We start from the raw sequence: 20,618 nt of genomic DNA, 5'->3' as shown, positions 1-20,618 counted from the left end.
TTCCCTCAAGTTTATCCAGTGAACCAATGAGTTTATGGGGCTTCTTTACAGAGGATGGGTGATGGGTTCCTTACAGGAGTATGGGACAGCTGTAGCACGGAGGAGTCTCCCCGTGGCTGCTTAGCTGGAGCTCACCATCCCCTAATGTTCCATCCCTATATGCCCTATCTCCCCTCAAAGCCACTAGACCAGCCTTATTGTATACAGTGGGCATAGGGCACCTGAGATCTCTAGTGGGGGTTTGACAGCCCTTCCCATGCCATCCTTATATTGGGGGGAGGATGTCTGCAGGCCCCATCTGAAAGAGTATCTGGGGAGGTGTGGACCCAACTCTCATAAAGATGGCAATAGTTGTTTTTCTCTGAGTTCAGTGTCATACAACATCAGAGTGAGTGAGCTCTTGTTACAAGGTGAGAATGAGGGAGCACCTGGCTGGAAATGATCCTTACAAAAGGGAGGTGATGGGGCAGAGCAGAGAGGTGGGAGACACTCGGGGAGCCACAAGGGGTATAGGAGGTGACAATGAAGTGGGGGAGTCCGAGAAGATGTGTATACTGTCCCAACAACACTCAGGGCAGAACAGATAGTCTTCGGAGATGTGACCAGGAGTGGCAGAGATTGTCCCATTGGCTGGGCCTTACTGGGGGATAGGGTGTACATGCTCCTTGAGGACACCTTCTCCCAGAACCTCTATCCAGTTCCCACAGTACTTCCTCCATCTGTGCCAATCCTAGCCAGTGCCCTCCATCAGCCAACCACAGCCCCAACCACAGCACCCCCACCCTTCCCTACCTAGTAAGTGTGCCAACCACCATGAGGGTCACCTGGGCTTCATACAGCAGAAAGCTGAGGCAGGGGAGAGGTAGGAAGTGATTTGAGGACACAGAATAAATAAATGTGCGGAGACTGGAAGACAGGGTTCCATCATTCAATCTACATTTATGGCATTGGGGGTTAGAGATGAATGAGGAAGATACCATATCCTCAGCCAGACATGGTGGCACATGCCTTTAATCCCAGCATTTGGGAGGCAGAGGTAGGAGGATTGCTGTGAATTCAAGGCCACCCTGAGACTACATAGTGAATTCCAGGTCGGCCTGGGCGAGACCCTACCTTGCAAAACCAAATATATATATAAAATATCCTGGTAGGCTCCATCTGGGGCAGGAGGCAGGAGAAAGAAATAAGGATGCTGGCAGTAATGACATATACTGTGGAGGTGGACAGGTGTGTTTAGGTGACAGGGAGCCAGGAAGGTGAAAGGGTGGCACCTTTGCAAAGGGACCTTGAGGGCAATTGTGTGAACAAAGGCATAGTGTGGAGACAAAGGCAGAGGTCACAGGCCCAAGGGTGGCAGCAGGGGTGGAAACAAGGGGCATTTTTCAGAGGCATCACTGGTGCAAAGCTGGTGGGACTAAGGCCTGATTTAATATGTGTGAGAGAGAGGGAGGGTGTCGGCCCTGGGTGATGAAAGGGGGAGGGAGGAAGAAATGATTTTGGCAGGTGTGGGACAGATGCTGAACTCTGTGCAGACCAAACTGAATCAGAGGGGCCACTGGACTCCCACAGAGAAATGGAGGGTGTGGGGGTTAGAGAACACAGTGCACTCCTGGAAACCAAGGGAAGGCACGGATCACCCTGAGGCGAGGCAGAGATTCAGGAAGGAGAGAGGGACCTAGAGCAGTTCCTCCACCAAAGGCAGGGCAGTAGCTGCTAGCCATGCCTGGCTATTGCTCTTGGAACGTGACTAATCTGCATTGAGAAGCACTGCAATTGCAAAATACATAGAGGACAAAAAAAAAAAAAAAAGAATTGGGGAGATTGCTCTAAGGATAAAGTGCTTGCTGTGAGGCACCTGAGTACCTTAGTTCACATCACCACACCTCATGTAAAATCTTTGGTGGCCTTCTATAGTCCCAGCATGCCAGTGGCGAGATGGGAGGCAGAGACAGGAGAATTTCCCAGAGACTCTGCCTCCAATGAAGTGGAAGGCAAGAACCAATATGAAAGTTGTCCTGTGACCTCCACACGGGTGTGATGGCACACATGCATCTGTACTCACACACGTGAACATGAACACATGTATCACATATGTACACATGCATCAAAAAGAAGAATGCAGGCTGAGGAAATGGCTTATTGGTTAAGGCATTTGCCTGCAAAGTCCAAGGACCCCAGTTTGATTCTCCAGGACCCAGCTAAGCCAGATGCACAGAGTGGTGCATGCATCTGGAGTTTGTTTGCAGTGGCTGGAGGCCCTGGTGTGCCCATTCTATTTCTATCTGCCTCTTCCTTCCTCTCTCTCTATCTCTGTCTCTCTCTCTCTCAAATAAATAAATAAATAATAAAATATTTTAAGAAAAGAAGAAAGCAAAATATTTCAGGAATAGCTGTTTTATTGGTCACAGGTTGAAATGAAAGCACTTTAGATACATTGGGTGAAGCAAAATACATGATAAGAAAGAGCTTTATTTTTAATTTTTTTCTTAACATGTATCTACTAGGAAATTAAAAATGATACATCTGGCTTGGCTCATTCTCCAGAGGACCACATTGTTGCAGAACAGAAATTCCACAGGATGTGAAGTAGAGTGACATAGTTGGGGGGGGTGGAAGTTAACATTTCCCTCCCGTTTTACTCACAGGGGTCAGTTTCTGTCCTGCAGGATGTCTCAAACCAGGCCAGGCATCAGTTCTCAAGTTGAGTTGCTCAGCAATGTGCTCTTTTAGTGGTCTGTGAGAAGAGTTCTTCAGAATCCACCAGGAGGGATGGCGCCTTAAGGGGAGAACAATAAGAGGCCAGGGAGCAAGGACAGAGGTGGGGGAGCCACAGAACCAGAAAGAGGGTGGCCAGTTCAAGTCTGGATTGCAGAGGTCAGGAAAAAGTGAGAGACCAGAAGGAAGGCCCTCTGGTCCGCCTCGTGGCCAGCCTGACCAAGGTCACCGCATAGGCTTCAGGCGGTAGCGGAAGCGCACGTCATGGACGGGCTGTGAGGTGCCGAAGCCCCAGCGCTGTGGGTCAAGAGCAGGCACAGGAGTGTCAGGGTCCACCAGCTCTAAATCAAAGTATGTGACCATGAGCAGGACAAACATCTTCATCTCACTGAGGGCAAAGAACCTGCCTGGGCAGATGGAGACCCCCGAGCCCCAGGGCATGGTGTAGTGGTGGATTTTCTTGCCTCGCTTGAAGAAGTCCACTTTCCTGGTGCCATCAGGGTTGAGGAAGCGATCATACTTGAAGGCTGTGGGTTCGGGGTGGATGTCAGGGTCCATGTGCACTGAGAGGTAGGGGAAGAGAGCCAGTTTGTCTCCACGGCGGATCTGGTACTCCCGCCCACTGGCCATTTTCAGGATGTAGTCTTCCTGTACCTCCCTGATGAGGGTGGGTGTGGCACCCAGGCGCAGCGTCTCCTCCATCACGCTGTCTAGCACTGGAGTGCATTTCAAAGCGCTCAATTTGAATGGGAAGGACTGCTTGGCTTCCAACCTGGCCTCACTCAGGACATGGGTGGCTTCTTCCCTCACAGCCTTCATGGCTTCTGGGTGTTTGAGAAGGAATAAGAGGGCCCAGAAAGAGGTTGGTCCCGTGTTCCCCTGGGAGGCCCAGAGCAACATGAAGTTGAATTTGACCTCCATGGCTGACGCAGCCCTCTGCTCCCTCAGATGCTGAAGCATGTAGCCCAGCCAGTTGCTCACACCATCCTTCTCCTTTTGCTCCAAAGACAGTCTTTGGTGAAAGAGACTCTGGAGCTGGCCTACTTCTAGCCATTCCCGGGGCCCCAGCAGGGAGTAGACGAACCTGGGGAATAGAAGGTCAAATCTGCGGAATTTTATGAACATCTCTTCAGCCTGTAACAGGTCCTGTTCTTTGTCCTTTGTGTATCCAAACAAAGTCAGGTAGCCGGCCTTGAACAAGATGTTGTAGCAAAAGTGAAAGAGGTCACCCTCATGCCAAGAAGTAGCTTGCAAACTCCAACCTTTGAGTCCCAGCATCACCAAGGATAGGCTGTCCAGCATAGCCTTGTTGAGGTCCTCCAGGCTGTCCCCCATCAGATACTTTATGCTAGCTGAGTGTATCATCTGGTGGTCACCCTCCATGGGCTGGTACCCAAATGTCTTCAGCACTAGTTTTTCTGCATACTTCACAAAGTCTAGTGTTCTCTTTTTGTCCTTGATGATGGGGCCAAAGGAGAGGGGGTCCATGACAAAGGTGAAATACTGACCCCCGAGCTTCACTGTGAACACGTCACCATGCTTGGCCCGCATTCTTTTCAAGAACTCAAACATGTTCTTCCGGAAAGCCATGGCATGACCCAGCCAGGGCACCAAGCCCTTATCCAGAGGGGGCTCCTGGGTCCTGCGCTGTCGGAACAGCCGAGACACACACAGGTATCCCATGGTGAGCAGGAGGAGAGCACCTAGCACTGGACTCCATGGTATCATGACTAGGCTCCCTCAGGCTAAGCTCTGACAGGCAGTTGTACTCTGGCTGCCAGAACTGTTTTATGTGGCCTTCACAAGACAGGAACACAAAGGTCTGTGTCCCCAGACCTTGCCCTTTGGCTCCTGGTAAATAACTTTAGTGAGCTGGCACCTGCTAGAATAATGTTATTCTAGCCTAACACATGACAGTCTGGTCAGTCGAGAGGAGGAGGAGGAGGAGGGGACCTGGAGGCAGCTCAGAGAAAAGCCCCTTGCTGTGGCCACAGGATACTTATCAGCTGTGTGTTTTGCTTGCACCTCTGAGACTCAGACTTGGCACTTCTTCATCTCTGCACCTTCCTTGAGCATCCCTGCCCCGTAACACACTGACCACCCACTCCTTCCTCAACCTCACAGTGCCCTACTTCCTCCCTCGGTGAAATGGAAATAATAGAACTCACAGGTGCTGTTGGGAGGCAAAGATTTATGAAAAACAGAATGGTGCCTAGATCAGGCTAGTGCCTCCTATATGTCAGCTCATATCTGAAAACCTTTCCTCATCCCCAAGGTCCCCTCCCCTGGCTTCTAGAGCAGCTGTGTTTATCTCATCTTCTCCCTACGTTGCTCTTCTCTTCTGCTCTCAAAGATGCTTTCCAAGGGGGCAGAGCCTTGTAGGGATTGTGTCTGCATCTAGCTCTGTATACATAGTTAATGGCAAGTGAGGACAGAAACTTTGCTGAGAGCTGGGAAATTAGCTGCAAACTCTAGCCAGCGATAAATCTCCAAATCCAATAATTCTAACCAGCAACAAGTCTCTGGCATTCCAATTTCGCCCCTCCAGCTAGGCTACTCACAGTCCTTGAAAATTTTATCAGGGACGGTAGCTTTCCTTAGCAGCCATCTCATGATCCTGGCATCTCCACTGGGTCTCCACTGCAATCCACAATTCATCCTCTCAGCTCGATCAGGTCTCTATGCAGGCATCCAGCAAAACTGCCCATGGCCATTTCTAAAACACAGGACCGCATTATAAACTCAATTACCCTCTCTTTCCTGCATTTCTTATACGCCACAATACCAGGCAGGGTGTCAATTTGTTAATCCAGGGGGGAATAAAGCAGACTTTGAAGAACAGGACACTTCTTGGGCACTCAGTTTCCTTCAAAAGAGTCTACATTCTTCTTATTGTCCCAGCACAGGTCAGCTGGCCCAATCTCAAAGGTTGTAATCTCTCAATTGCAGCTGAATGGGCAGCAGTTCACCCAAAGATTTTTCTTTCTCTGCCATATCTCTCTGCATACACCAGTTCATTTCTACCCAAATGAACCCTGTACAACTTCTCAGGACATGGGCATAATGGCAAGTTTTTCACACAAACTGCTAGCCCAGTCCAGGCAAAGCTCTTTTTCACCCTCATAAGCCAAACCTCACAGTCCATAGTTCTTACTGTATTCAGGCCTTTCAACTCTGACCAGAATAGTTCATCAAGCTGTACTTACAGCACTGCAAGGCATCTTTTAGGCCAAGGTTTCAAATCCTTCTACATCCCTCTTGAAAATCAGCTCCAAAAGGCCAAAGTCACACAGTCAGGTGTGTAGCAGCAACCCCACTCTTGGTACCATTTTACTGTTGCAGTCAGGTTCGCATTGCTGGTAGAAATTACCCAACCAAGAGCAGTTTGTGGGAATAAAAGAGGTTTATTTTGTCTTACAGGCTTGAGGGGAAGCTCCATGATGGGAGCGAAAACAATGGCATTAGCAGAGGGTGGACATCACCCCCTGGCCCACATAATGTGGACAACAGAAACAAACTCCAGATACAATGTGCCACTTTGTGCATCTGGCTTTACATGGGTACTGGGGAATCAAACCCAGGCCATCACACTTTGCAAGCAAGTGCCTTGAACCACCGAGCCATCTCTCCAGCCCCGTGACTAGTACTTCACCATTCAGGCTTCAGTTCAAGATCTGCGTAATCAGGAAGGTTCTCCTCAACTACCCTATATAAAGTAGCCTCTCCCCTAGGTCACTTTATAGCATGTTATCCAATTTCAGTCTTTCTAATGTGGCATCTCACGTCATTGTTGATACTAAATCATCTCCCTCAGTAGCATGTTGATCAACTGGCATCCAGAAGAAAGCACTCTGATTTGAGATTGGTCAATTTCTATGTTGTAACTCAATTGCCCTGGTGAACGAGGAGTTGGAAGCGATGGGTGTAATTAGCTTTCCTGAGTCAGTATTTTCTAGTGCCAAAACATGCTTAAAGGCAAGGACTGGACCTTACTGCTTTGTCCTGATGACCTAGCACATTGTCTGGCACACAGTGAGTGGCTCTGTAAGTCTCTGTTAGTGGAAGAATGGTTCTTCAATGCCACCTCTGGTTACTCTTGCAAGCATTCAGTCATATTTTATAGATAAGAACATTGAAGGCAAGAGATGAAAGGAATGTTCCCTTGAGCACAAACATACGTGACAGGGGCAAGCATTGAATATAGCCAGTTTGTCTGTATGGGATTCACTGCTAAGTAGATCAGAGGAACCTGATATGGGAGTAACTGGGGCTGCATGAACAAGTTCTAGGGCTGGGGAGATGGCTCAGTGGGTAAAGCCCTTACTGTGCCAGCATGACAACCCAAGTTCAGACTCCAGAGCCCATGTGAAGCTGGGAGCAGCAGGATGCAGTAGCAAGAATCCATAATCCCAGAGGTGGGGACCATTCTGGACTCTCTCAGGCAACCAATTTGGTATTTGCAGCAGTGAACAAGAAGCTCTGCCTTGAAGCCATGTGGAAGGTAAGGACTGACACTTGGGTTTTTCCTCTGACCTCCATACATGTGCCATGGCAGGTGTGGACCTATACTTGCAAACGTATAAACACACAAAGATTTAAAAAGGAAAGAAGTGTTAGTGTCCAGTTTTAGATTCCAGACCAGGAATTTATTGTAGGTTTATCATATTCAGGAATTAGTACCGGCATTACGGGGGAGATGAAACAGATTTAAAAATCACTCTTCAGCCTAGTGTGATGGGGCACACCTTTAATCCCAGCACTTGGGAGACAAAGGTAGGAGGATTACCCTGAGCTTGAGACCACTCCGAGACTACATAGTGAATTCCAGGTCAGCCTGAGCTAACATGAAACCCTACCTCAAAAAACAAAACAAAAAAAAATCATTCTTCAGGGCTGGAGAGATGGCTTAGTGATTAAGGAGCTTGCCTGTGAAGCCTAAGGACTCATGTTCAACTCTCCAGGTCCCAAGTAAGCCAGATGCACAGTGATGCAAGTGTGCAATGTTGCACATGCACACAAGGTGGGACAGGCATCTGGAGTTCAATTGCAGCAGCTGGAGGCCCTGGCACTCCAATTCCCTCTCTTTCTCTCTCTCTCATTAAAATAAATCATTCTTCAGAGCTGGAGAGATGGCTTGGTGGTTAAGGCACATGCCTGCGAAGTCTAAGGACCCAGGTTCAATTCTCCAGGTTCCACGTAAGCCAGATGCACATAGTGGTGCATGTGTCTGGAGTTTGCTTGCAGTGGTTGGAGTCCCTGGTGCACCCATTTTCTCTCTCTCTGTCTCTCCCCATCTCTCTAATAAATAAATAAACAAACAAATCTTTAAAAAATAGTTTTTAAACAAAAAGAGAATAGGGCCAGTCTGTTGGGCTTGCCTCAAAAAAACATCTTCAAAGAATGATTTATATTCATCAAGAAAGTGAAGTGACATCCCTTAATCCCAGCACTTGTGAGGCTGAGATGAGGATCAGGATGAGTTCAAGGCCAGCCTGGGTCACAGAATAAGTTCTAGGTCAGCTTGAGCTAGAATGAGACCCTGCCTCAAAAAAAAAAAAAAAAAAAAAAAGAAAAAAGAAAAAGAAACTGAAATAAGTACTTACATATCAAATAGATACTGATAGGGGTTAGGGAGATGACTCAGTGGTTGAACGAACTTGCTTGCAAAACCTGATAGTCCGGGTTTGATCCGCCAGTCACACATAAAGCAGATATGCAAAAAGCCAATTGTTTGCAGCAGCAAAAGGACCTGGTATACTCTCTCTCTCTTTCCCTCTCTCTTTCTCTCTTTCCTTCTCTCTCTGCTTGCAAATGAATAACTGTAAAAATAGACAGTAGTAAGTTAAATGCCAGAGGATTCTCGAATGCAGTGTCATATCTTGATGGATGAGAAGAAGTGGGATTGGAAAGACGTTTATGAAAAGTGAGTATTTGAGTTGGCCTGGTGAGGAAATACAGGGGGAGTATTCTGGAGTGTTTAGGAGTCAGCTGAGGAATGGATTTCATTTGACAGTGGGGGTACTTCTGAGGATTTTTGAGCAAGCAAGCATTAGGAATGTTAATCTAGCAGCAGATAAGAAAAAGTAGTACCGCCAGTGAACAGGGTAACATGGGAAGAGGTTATGGACGGAGGTAGGAAGAAGAGGTCTGAGCCTAGCTTCTGCAGAAGAAAATACCCTAAGAAACAGGTAAGCACATTTTAAGTGAGATGAAAGATAAACAAGGGATAGAGAAATGTCTTAATGATTAAGGCATGCTAAGCCTAACAATCCCAGTTTGATTCCCCAGTACCCACATAAAGCTACGTGCACAAAGTAGTGCATGCACCTGGAGTTTGTTTATAGCTGCTGGAGGCCCTGGCATGCTCATTCTCCCTGCCTCTTTCTGTCTCTCTGCTTTTAAGTAAATAATTTTTTTAAAAAAGAAAGATAAACAAGGGCTGTCTGGACAAGATACTTTTTTTTTTTTTTAACCTCAGGTAAGGTAGGGTTTCATACTGGCCCAGGCTGACCTGGAATTCACTATGTAGTCTCAGGGTGGCCTTGAATTCTTGGCAGTCCTCCTACTTCTGCCTCCCAAGTGCTGGGATTAAAGGCGTATGCCACTATGCCTGGCTACAGGATACTTTAAGGAGCATTTTGGAAGGCAGGTCCTAGGGTAACATGAGAGAAGTTGGTGGAGTGTGAACCAGCAGGAATTTGCCCACCTAGACAACTCTGTTGGCAGAACTGTGTGAAGTGACTATTTTGGAACTCTGGAATCTATGCAATTGTCTGCCACTTCCAGAAGAAAGTTAGGCTGGTGCTATGTTGTGTTTAGTACTGGTTGGTTTCAGCCTTCCACATGGCAGTGTCTGCCCAGTCCCATGGCAGGCAGCAGTGGTGTGGTTCTGACATGCTTTCCTGGGGCCAGAGTGCGCAATAAGGACCTTGTCTTCCAAATATTGGGACTCTGTGTTGTAACTGCGGGTAGCTGCTCCTGACCAAGAGATGGAGGCACAGAGACTGGGTGCCATCATGTTGCTATTGCTGAAGCGATTACTAGGAAAGTTAAGTTGTTATGCCTGGAACTGAGGAGGTAGATCAGTCAGCAAAGTGTTGACCTTGCAAGCCTGAGGACCTGAGTTCCATCCCTAGAATCCACATTAGAAAAAGCTCAGTGTGGTGGTACACACCTGTAATGCCAGTGCAAGGGAGGTGAAGACAGATGTCTCCCTGGGGCTCTCCAGCCAGTCAGTGGAGCCCTCTTGGCAAGTTCTAGGCCTGTGAGAAACACTACCTCAAAAGGTGGCTGACTGGGCTGGAGAGATGGCTTAGCGGTTAAGCGCTTGCCTGTGAAGCCTAAGGACCCCAGTTCGAGGCTCAGTTCCCCAGGTCCCACGTTAGCCAGATGCACAAGGGGGCGCACGCGTCTGGAGTTCGTTTTCCGAGGCAGGAAGCCCTGGCGCGCCCATTCTCTCTCTCTCCCTCTATCTGTCTTTCTCTCTGTGTCTGTCTCTCTCAAATAAATAAAATAAAATAAAATAAAAAAGGTGGCTGATTGCTGGGCTTAGTGGCACACACCTTTAATCCCAGTACTTGGGGAGGCTGAGGTAGGAGGACTGCTGTGAGTATGAGTCCACTCTGAGACTACAGAGTTGATTCCAATCAGCCTGGGGTAGAGCAAGACCCTACCTCAAAAACAAACAACAACAATAAAAAGGTGGCTGGTACCTGAGAAGTGACACCTGACCTGCATACACACACTCACCTACACATGTACTCACAAAAAAGAAGCTTTAAATTGTGAGGGGAGGAAGGTAGAAAGCCAACATGCATATCCAGGGATAGACTCAGGCTCAGAAAAGACCTGAGGAGACAGAGGGAGAGGCAGAAAATGTATAGGTAGCTAGGAACAGCTGGGGCAGAAGTTTAACTAAAACTAAAAGTCTCCGACCCAAAAAGTTGTGATCAGTTGCTTCTGTGGTTGACTTGCTTCAGTTCTTAACCCAACACAAAGGTCATTCAGTTACCACTGAGGAAGTCCCCAGTCGACAATCAGCTTGTGACACCCACCCTTACAGACAGACATAATACCAACATACTGATGCCCCTACAACTCAGCCCTTCAAACAAGCCCTGGCTCCAGGGTTCCTTCCCATCCCAAAGGGAGTTTTATTCTGCTTTTACAATAAAGTCCACTGTTTATGCTTTCACTGTGCTTCTGATTCTTGTTTCCAAAAAGCCTGTTGCATTCCTCTCTCACCGGCCTTGTGGCTTTCTCCTGAGGTGCTAATTCTGTATGACTCCCAGGACAAGAACCTGACCCAGCAAAGCTCACAGATCTCCCACTTCAGAGACCTTAAACCTTCACCACAGGCTTCCATCTGGCAGAGAGAGAGCTTCTGTAATTCTTTTTTTTTTTTTTTTTTAAGGTAGGGTCTCACTCTAGCCCAGGCTGACCTGGAATTCACTCTGTAGTCTCAGGGTAGCCTCAAACTCATGGCAATCCTCTGACCTCTGCCTCCCAAGTGCTGGGATTGAAGGCGTGCACCACCATGCCCGGCTTGTTTTTTGAACTGAGACTGAGAGAAGGGGAAGAATATGGTTTCCAGAGTTGTCACAGCATGAGTCAGATGTCTGGTTTCAACATCAACCAATCACAAGGTCTATGAGGATACAGGAAAGTACAACCATTGAAAGGAGCAAAGGAGGGCTGGAGAGGTTGCTTAGTGGTTAAGGCACTTGTCTGTGAAGCCTAAGGACCCAGGTTTGATTCTCCAGGTCCACAGGGTAGTGCATGCATCTGGAGTTCATTTGCAGTGGCTACACATCCTGGTGAGTCCATTCTCTCTCTCTCTCCCCCTCTCTCTATTAAATAAATAAATCAAAGCATTACCTCATAATCAAGAAAGGAGAAAAGTAAGTCAACCACAATGTGACAGAGGAACCCAGCCATTACATTCAGTTGAGAAAGACTTTAAAAACAAATGTCTTTAAGATATTCAAAGAAGCTTGAGGAAAATGTGGGCAGAAAGCATCTTCACTATTTTTTACTGGTGACAAGAGACCCATGAGAACTTAACAGCAGGAAAAGTTTGATTTGGCTTATGGTTTCATTGCTTTGGGCCCAAGATAAGGCAGAATATGATTTGAGGCTGCTCACCTGAAGGCAGCCAGGAAGCAAAAAGAGGGAAATAGCTGGTGACAAGTTATACCCTTGTAGGGCATGCCTGCAGCAAGCTACATCCTCCAGGTAGACTGTAGTTTCTACTATATCTTTATAAGGCCATCAGAGTATGAACCCATCAGTGGATTAACCCACAGATGAGGTCCAAACCCTCTTGATCCAGTCCCAAGTCCCATCAGCAGGCACAAACTTAAACACATAAGCCTTCTTCTGGGACTAGTTCAGGTTTGAACCACAACATGGAGGAAATGATACATTAACACAATCAGAATATTAACACATGGAAAAATGAAAAGAAATTCTGGAAAGTATAATAATTGAGAGGAAGAACATTCTCGAGAGAGTTAAAATAGATTTGAGCAAGCAGAAAGAAGAATCAGAAAATTTGAAAAGAAGGCAATTGAAATTATTGAATTAGAGGAACAGAAAACAGAAAAGAATTGGAGGAGTGGACAGTGTAAGGACTTGGATGTCTTCAAACAGTCAACATGCATAATGAGAATCCCAGAAGAGACCACAAAGGGACAGGAGGATGAATAGTAGAAGAAATGTTTCACAAATTCAATTAAATGAATCTGCAAATCTCAGTAAGATAAACTCAAAGACATTCACATTGAGACACATGATACCCAAACAATCAACCTACATGACAAATTTGAAAGCAGTAAGACACCTTACATATAAGGGATCCCCAATAAGATTATTAGCTGAATTCCCCCTACACTGGAGGCCAGAAGGCAGTTTGCTGATACATTACAAGGGAGTACAGAGAGGTAGATATTGAGAGACATTCCCAGACAAATGAAAGGTCATGTAGTGTAATAGTTTACATTGTCAATTTGCCAGGTTCTAGAATCACCTGTGAGGGATTATGTAGATTAGCCTCTGTGCATGTCTATGAGGGACACCTTGATTAGGTTAAGTGAGGTGGGAAGACCCACCTTAACTGTGGGCATCACCATTCCATAGGCTAGGAGTCTTGGATTGTATAAGAGAGGGCTCGCTAAGCAGCAGCATTCATCACTCTGCTTCCTCACTGTGGGTTGAACCTGACCTGCTGCCTCAAGCTCCTGCTGCCATGCAAGACTGAAACTTGGAACTGAATGCTAATAAATCCTTTCCTTAAAATGATTTGTCAGGTGTTTTGTTCCTTGCCTGCACTCAAGCTCTGAGCTAGTAATTCTCTGAGCTTCTCCTTCCCCCAAACAAACCAGTCTTGTAGTGTGTCTAAGATCTCTTTTACCCTGTGGTTTCCATTTACTGTAAGTGTTCAGTATCTGGGAGCTATTGAGACAGCTGAGCATCTTAATTCCTATCTTCTTGCCTGTTCGCCCAGAATATGCAAATGGACAATGGCCAGACTATATAGAAAAACAGACCATATAGTAAAACCACAATCTGCAGTGACTTCTCCAGCAAGCCAATTCGTGCTCTTTGCAGAAACCAAACGATCCAGCCTGGTCAAAGATGTCGTGCTTCTGGTCAACAGATCTAGACCAGCTTCTGTAGGCTAATGGCAGTCAGTCGACCCAGAAGTCTCAGTGCTTTCCCACTCTAATAGGAGTGGTGGTGGCTGACTCCCTGGCTGTACCACGCTCTGAATATCAGTCATGGCTTGCTCAGACTTGTGTGGACTTTGCTTATTTCCACAACTCTTCCCATTTTAACTGCCTCCCTCTCCACATGCTGTGTGATGCACAGGTAAGCCAAATATTTCCTCTTTTCAATGGGAAAACTGGTTGGGCATTCATTCACTTTGTTCATTGAACATATTCCTTGGTACTTAAATTAGGCTCCCTGAGGCGCTGGACAGTGGGTGAGGTTAGAGGGACAAAGATGAAAATAGCACGCAGGGACTCTGCTCTGGGAGAATGAAGCGACCAGTAAGCGAGGCAGGCATACGAAGGGACGCAGCCAAGCCGAGCGCGTGCCACGTTGTACCATCCATCCCATCCACCTTCCATCCTATCCCATCCATTCCTTCCTCTCACCCATCCCACCCGTTCCTCCTTCCATCTATCCGTCGTCCGTCCGTCCGTCCATCCATCCATCCATCCATCGTGCAGCGAGGTCGCGGGATGGTCTCCCAGGGAAGCCCTCCCTATCGCCCAGCCTGCAGGCAGCGTCTCCACGGCAACCAGACCGCTCATTCTCCTCCCACCCAGGCGGGGGAGGACCACAGAGACCGCGCCTCCACCGTCCTAGAGGCGCCGGGGAGACAACCAAGCCTCCCAGATGGGAGGTCGGCTGGGTGCTGTGCGCCGGGAGCCGCGTCCTCACGAGGCGGGGCCCGCCCTCTCTGGGCCCAGGGCACACCGGCGTGCCCGGGGGGCGCGCTTCCCGCGAGGATGGCCCAGGCCGCGATCAGACGTAGCAGAGTGCTTCTCGGCCCTGGCCTGGAGCTGACGCGGGGACAAGCCGCCGGGGCCAGGGGGCGCAGGCTGGGCGTGAGTGAGAGAGTGAGCCGCGCCTGGAGGGCAGGCGCGCCCGAGGGGCGGGGCTTCTTGGAGGGTTCCAGGGGCGGTCCTGAGGGGCAGGGTCCTGAGGGAGGTCCTGAGGGAAAGGGGTCTGGGGGCGGTCCTGAGGGGCAGGGTCCTGAGGGAGGTTCTGAGGGAAAGGGGTCTGGGGACGGTTCTGAGGGGCAGGGTCCTGAGGGAGGTCCTGAGGGAAAGGGGTCTGGGGGCGGTTCTGAGGGGCAGGGTCCTGAGGGAGGTTCTGAGGGGCAGGGTTCTGAGGGAGGTCCTGAGGGAAAGGGGTCTGGGGGCGGTACTGAGGGGCAGGGTCCTGAGGGAGGTTCTGAGGGAAAGGGGTCTGGGGACGGTTCTGAGGGGCAGGGTCCTGAGGGAGGTCCTGAGGGAAAGGGGTCTGGGGGCGGTCCTGAGGGGCAGGGTCCTGAGGGAGGTTCTGAGGGAAAGGGGTCTGGGGACGGTTCTGAGGGGCAGGGTCCTGAGGGAGGTCCTGAGGGAAAGGGGTCTGGGGGCGGTTCTGAGGGGCAGGGTCCTGAGGGAGGTTCTGAGGGGCAGGGTTCTGAGGGAGGTCCTGAGGGAAAGGGGTCTGGGGGCGGTTCTGAGGGGCAGGGTCCTGAGGGAGGTTCTGAGGGAAAGGGGTCTGGGGACGGTTCTGAGGGGCAGGGTCCTGAGGGAGGTCCTGAGGGAAAGGGGTCTGGGGGCGGTTCTGAGGGGCAGGGTCCTGAGGGAGGTTCTGAGGGAAAGGGGTCTGGGGGGCGGTTCTGAGGGGCAGGGTCCTGAGGGAGGTTCTGAGGGGCAGGGTTCTGGGGGCGGTTCTGGGGGCGGTTCTGAGGGGCAGGGTTCTGAAGAGGGTTCTAAGGAGACAGACAGCAGCCCAGAAACAGGCCTGTCTCAAAGGAGGGCGCTAGGGATGGAGCAGTTACCACAGCCTTTTGGGCAGTGAGGCAAGGGCTGGGTTTACCTAGCTGGCTGTGGTTGCCTGGGGTGAGGATGAGCCGGTCAGGCACAGCCTGGAGAAGTGGGTGTTCTGGTTGGGGAGGGAGCTGCAGGTGGCAGGGCGCGGATGAAGAGGACGGTGTCTTGGATGCAGGGGGTGGTGGCTGTCCATTCTGGGCAGTGAATATGGGCATCCGAGCAGTCAGTGCACTTGGTGTGCCAAAGCCAGAGTCCTGACGACATTGCAGCAGGGACTTTGTAGGTCAAGGACTGCTGTGGAAAGGAGAGCCGGCTTCTCTGTAGCTTGGGGACAAATGCTTTAAGGAGGCAATGGCTGGAACTGTAGGAAGTTTTTTTAAAAAAATCTTAATTTATTGACAATTTTCATATATAATGTACCTTGAACATAATCCCCTTCCATTAGTTTCTCCTGCCCTCCGTCCCTCCAGCCCCTTCCACTGAACTTTTTTTCCCCCAACTGGTCCCTTGCAGGAAGTGTTGATGGCTGTAGGTTAGCACTGTGTTTTGTGTGCATACACACACATGTAAACACACATCTGTTTTCGTGTGTGGGCCAGAGTTTGATGTTGGATGTCATCTTCAGTGGTTCTCCACTTTATTTTCAAGACTGGATGTTTCACTAAGCCTGCTAGCCAGCAAGTCCTGGTATCCTCTGCCTCCCCCACATTAGGATTACAGGCACAAACCACCATGCCCAGACTTTTCTGTGGGTGCTGGTCATTTACACTTGGGTCTATGTACTTGCAAGCACTTACTGAGTTATCTCCCCAGCCCAGCCTGTGGTGTGTGCTAAGGAAGAGAGTAGGGAGAGAGGGTGTAGGAGCAAAGCCTCCTAAAGATACAGCACAGGGGAATAGAGACAGGGACACAGGGAACAGTGTGGGAAGGGAAGTGCAGGAAGTAATGTCACGGGATTCATCCTGTTGAGAATAGATTGTGGTAACCTGAGTGCTCTGGGGTGGTCTCAGCTGCCTGTAGCTGATGGGGCTGGGAGAAAAGAGGAAGGGTCCCTAACAGGGGAAACAGGATGGCAGGAGTGCAGATTGAAAGCAGTGAGTGTGGCACAGTAGGTAAGAGCCAGAGAATCAAACTGGGCCTCCATGCTGTCTCAGCTTTGTAACTCTGGGGGAAGTTAACGTCTGAGCTTTGCATTCCTCTTCTGTAACATGAACCTGAGCCCTGCTCTGTAGAGGTATTTGGCACAGGCTCAGTACATGACAGTTCTTAGGTAGGGTTGGTCACCTCCGAAGGAAACATTGTGGAGAAAGGATGGATTCTAGACCTCAGAGAGGTTTGGAATATAGAGTTCCAAAGAATGCTTGAAGAGACTGCGGAAGGATACTTGGATGTTTGCTGAAATAAAGATGGAGATATATGAGAAACTAATAGTCAGTCCCTTAGATCATTATAAGTAGGGGGCAAAGATCTCCTGAGAGTTCCCTGAGACATTCAGAATTCAGAAACCCAGTGGGCATCCCTCACCGTACTACCTCTTGGTCCTTAGGTATGGCTTACTACAAGCCTGAGTTCTGGGATTGACATCAGGCATTTAAACATATGTTGTTTCAGGATCAGTGACCTTTCAGGATGTGGCTGTCTACTTCTCTAAGAATGATAGACTAGCTTGGCCCTAACTCAAAGGGTCTTGTACAGAGACATGATGCTGGAGAACTATGGGGCTGTGGCTTTCCTGGGTAATGGTCTCCCGCATTGGGTTTTTCCTCTGCCCTTCAGTTTCTTGGCACCATCATTCTCCCCATACCACTTCCTTCTCTGCTGCATGCCCAGTGGGCTCTTTTCCTACTCTAGCATAGGCAGCCTTATTGAATCTTGCCATGGCAGGATATTCAGTTCCAAAACTTGCTAGGATCTTCCAACTTTAATTGGATGGGGGAGCCACAGAATCTGAAACTGCAAGGAGAGGGTCTGGGCCTAATGCATACTGATAAGTGAGAGGGAAATGGTCATATATTTCCTTCTGTACTTCCTTGGCAAAATGTTAATAGTCTAGTTTGCCCTTCATCTTCTAAATATGTGACACACCAGAATTCTTAAATCAACCAGTTACTCAAGAGGAAACTTACATCCTTAACTTCCAAGTTTTAATACAACAAACTCAGTTAACTATGTTAGCATGGGCTTTGAGTTTTAAGATGAACAGATGTCTTACCTATCCAGCTGCTATGGTCAACAGACATTTTAATTAAATACTGTGTTTTAGTCTCTTAAAAAAGTTTTTTTTGTTTATTTTTATTTATGAGAGAGAGAGAGAGAGAGAGAGAGAGAGAGAGAGGGAGAGGGAGGGAGGGAGGGAGGGAGGGAGGGAGAGGGAGAGGGAGAGGGAGAGAGAGAGAATGGGCGCGCCAGGGCTTCCAGCCACTGCAAATGAACTCCAGATGTGTGCTCCCCCTTGTGCTTCTGGCTAACATGGGTCCTGGGGAATCAAGCCTTGAACTGGGGTCTTAGGCTTCACAGGCAAGCATTTAACCACTAAGCCATCTCTCCAGCCCTGTTTTAGTTTCTTGAGATCAAAGAACCAAGTAATGCATGATCTTTATGCTAGAAGAGCTTGTAATCAAATAACATTCAGTTGTAGGTAATGACATTTGCAACTTTGGTTTCTTCTTTCAGAGAATGTGTTGAAGAGTGAAAAAGAGTTTATTGTTTAAAAGGAAGATTTGGGAATGCCCAATACCTCATGATGCTGTCAAATGGACCTTAGTAGTGTAACTTCTAGGAACTCTGGTTTCAAAAAACCTTGCAGAGGAGAAAAGCAGGTTAAGGAAGTGGCCCTGATGCCCCCAAAGAGGAAGTATGGAGAATATTACAGCTGATATTATAGAAGTGATTGTCAAGGATGATATGACCTCAGTGGCAGAGAGTTCAGAGAATACTGATATTATTAACCACCTTGGAATACATCAGAGCAGTCTAAGCCAGCAGATATTCTATATATGTGAAAAATGTGGCAAGTGCATTGAACAAAATGAAGACTTTGATCAGCATCAGAGAACTCATGATGGAGAGAAGGTCTATGGATGCAAGGACTGTGGGCAGGCTTTCAGTTTTAGATCACACTGCATTGCACATCAGAGAATTCATAATGGGGTAAAGCTCTTTGAGTGTCAAGAATGTGCTAAAGTCTTTCTGTGGAAGTCAAACCTGATTCGACACCATAGAATACATACTGGAGAGAAACCCTTTGAATGTAAGGAATGTGGAAAGGGCTTTAGTCAGAACACAAGCCTTACACAGCATCGGCGAATCCACACTGGGGAGAAACCATACACATGTCAGGTGTGTGGGAAAAGCTTTACTCGAAACCCAGCCCTTCTCCGACATCAGCGAATCCACACTGGGGAGAAGCCTTATGAATGTAAAAACTGTGGAAAAGGCTTCATGTGGAACTCAGATCTTTCTCAGCATCAGAGGGTTCATACTAGGGAGAAGCCTCATGAATGTACTGACTGTGGGAAAAGCTTCATTTGCAACGCACACCTGATCCGACATCAGAGAATCCACACTGGGGAAAGACCTTATAAATGTAATGACTGTGGCAAGGCTTTTAGTCAGAATTCTGTGTTAATTAAGCACCAGATGCTTCATGTTAGAGAGAAACCCTATGACTGTCAAACCTCTCACTTTCTTAAGCATTAGAGAGTACATAATGATGGGCTGGGATGGTAGCTCAGTGGTAGAGTGCTTGTCTAGCATGACTGAGACTATAGGTTCAATTTCCAGCAGTGTTAGAACAGAAATTTTATGGAGAATGTCTAATAATGGTACTTGTATATAGTTCTTATGCCACAGGAACCGTAGTGACAAAATGAGGTGGTTTTACTTCATTTTCTGTAACTCTGAAAGGGGCCAATATTACTTTGTCCCTTCCCCATGTACTCTTGCAAGACACTGTATTTATAATAGCATTTAATGCTGTGAGCTAACTATGCTAACATTCTTTCCAGCCTGACTCATGAAGATACTGTTTTTTAATTGTACATATTTTAATGCCTCTACCTATTTTTAGTTTCTGTTTATCATCTAAGGCCCAGCCCCTTTGACTAAACAGACATCTCCCTCTTATATCTATAGTCAGTACACGCAAATTAGTTAGATTTAGTTAAAAGTTAAAATTAGCTAAATTAATTAACTAAATAAGTTAGTTAAACCCAAATTATTTAATTTTGTGTTTTTGTTTTTTTTGTTTTTTTTTAGTAGTGCCATGTCTCTTAGTTTTGACTGTAGCCAAATGACTCTTTCTGAACTAGTTCTACATTTTGTTTTGTTTTTTAAAGTTTTGAAGCCTATTTATCATTTTTGAGGGACAGGGTCTCACTCTAGCCAAGGCTGCAGTAGAACCACTCTGTAGCCCAGAATGGCCTTGTACTCACTGCAGTTCTCCTATTTCAGCCTCCTAAGTACTGGTATTGAAGCTATACACATCATGCCCAGAAAAGCCTATTTATTTTTGGCAACATTGAGTGCTCATGATAGAAAAATTGGAATAGTTCCAAAGAGAATTCAGTGCCCAGTATATTTCTGTCATTACTATCTCCTAGTTCTTTCAGGCAATCACTGTTATCTTCTGTGTGTCTTTCTGAAAATCTGTCCTAATTCTATCTCACTGACACCTTCATTTGCTGTAGGTGACAGTCCCATGGCCAATGCCAGGATCTTTTCTTCAGAGGACCTCTTGAGGTCCCCCAGGTAAATTAGGGAAGGCAAGAGAATATAGTCCAGGCTGTACAATCTTGGAAGCCCTGCTCATCATTGGAAACTCTGCTTGCCTTTAAATTAGGAGACAGCAGTCTGGGATTAGAAAAGTGAAAATCCAGTGGAGATTTTTTTCATAAAAATGTATACAGCTATAGAACTTTATTATATCATTATCCTAAATTTCCCAGCCTGCTCCCTACTTACCATTGTGACAATTTGTATCCTAAAATAAACTGAGAGTCCATCACCAAGGGATGGAGAAATGGTTACTTTCTAGTGATGGTTAATGCCCTGTTATGTACCTTCATTCAATCAGCAGCTGAAGAGTTCTCACTGATATTGTGGTATCAATATCACCCTATATCCTGGATCAAATAAATAAATTCTAGGAACATGTAAGTCCTATGCAGGAAAACAAGGAAATCCAAAATAACCTTTACTTGAAATCATGGCTATGAAAGTATTTTAGAAGGAAGAGAAACTGTTAATACTGTGAAGATATGTAATTAGAGAGTATTATTAACCATCTTAAAGATTTAGACTATGAAAGGCCCTGTTGAGTGGAGAGTGGTAGTGAAGCCATCTGAAACATCC

At 47.4% G+C, this 20,618-nt stretch overlaps 2 protein-coding genes across 2 annotated transcripts; one reads left to right on the top strand and one right to left on the bottom strand.

Moving 5' to 3' along the window:
* Positions 1–2,940: 2,940 nt before the first annotated feature.
* Positions 2,941–4,443, bottom strand: LOC101594106 (7-alpha-hydroxycholest-4-en-3-one 12-alpha-hydroxylase). Its single transcript, XM_004662124.2, has one exon. The coding sequence runs from the start codon at positions 4,441–4,443 to the stop codon at positions 2,941–2,943; it is 1,503 nt and encodes a 500-aa protein (XP_004662181.2).
* A 9,751-nt stretch (positions 4,444–14,194) lies between these two features.
* Znf662 (zinc finger protein 662) lies at positions 14,195–20,293 on the top strand. The gene is made up of 2 exons (XM_045137063.1): positions 14,195–14,330; positions 17,940–20,293. The coding sequence occupies exon 2, from the start codon at positions 18,123–18,125 to the stop codon at positions 18,963–18,965; it is 843 nt and encodes a 280-aa protein (XP_044992998.1). The 5' UTR covers positions 14,195–14,330; positions 17,940–18,122; the 3' UTR covers positions 18,966–20,293.
* The last annotated feature ends 325 nt before the right edge of the window (positions 20,294–20,618 follow it).

The sequence above is a fragment of the Jaculus jaculus genome, chromosome 17 (genome assembly GCF_020740685.1).
Source record: "Jaculus jaculus isolate mJacJac1 chromosome 17, mJacJac1.mat.Y.cur, whole genome shotgun sequence".
In the NCBI taxonomy this organism is placed as follows: Eukaryota; Metazoa; Chordata; class Mammalia; order Rodentia; family Dipodidae; genus Jaculus; species Jaculus jaculus.
Note: the sequence above shows the minus strand (reverse complement) of the source record. Positions and strands in the feature narration are given on the sequence as shown.

Coding starts and splice junctions, on each gene's coding strand:
- LOC101594106 (XM_004662124.2), bottom strand. CDS start 4,443: ATGATACCATGGAGTCCAGTGCTAGGTGCTCTCCTCCTGCTCACCATG.
- Znf662 (XM_045137063.1), top strand. CDS start 18,123: ATGGAGAATATTACAGCTGATATTATAGAAGTGATTGTCAAGGATGAT.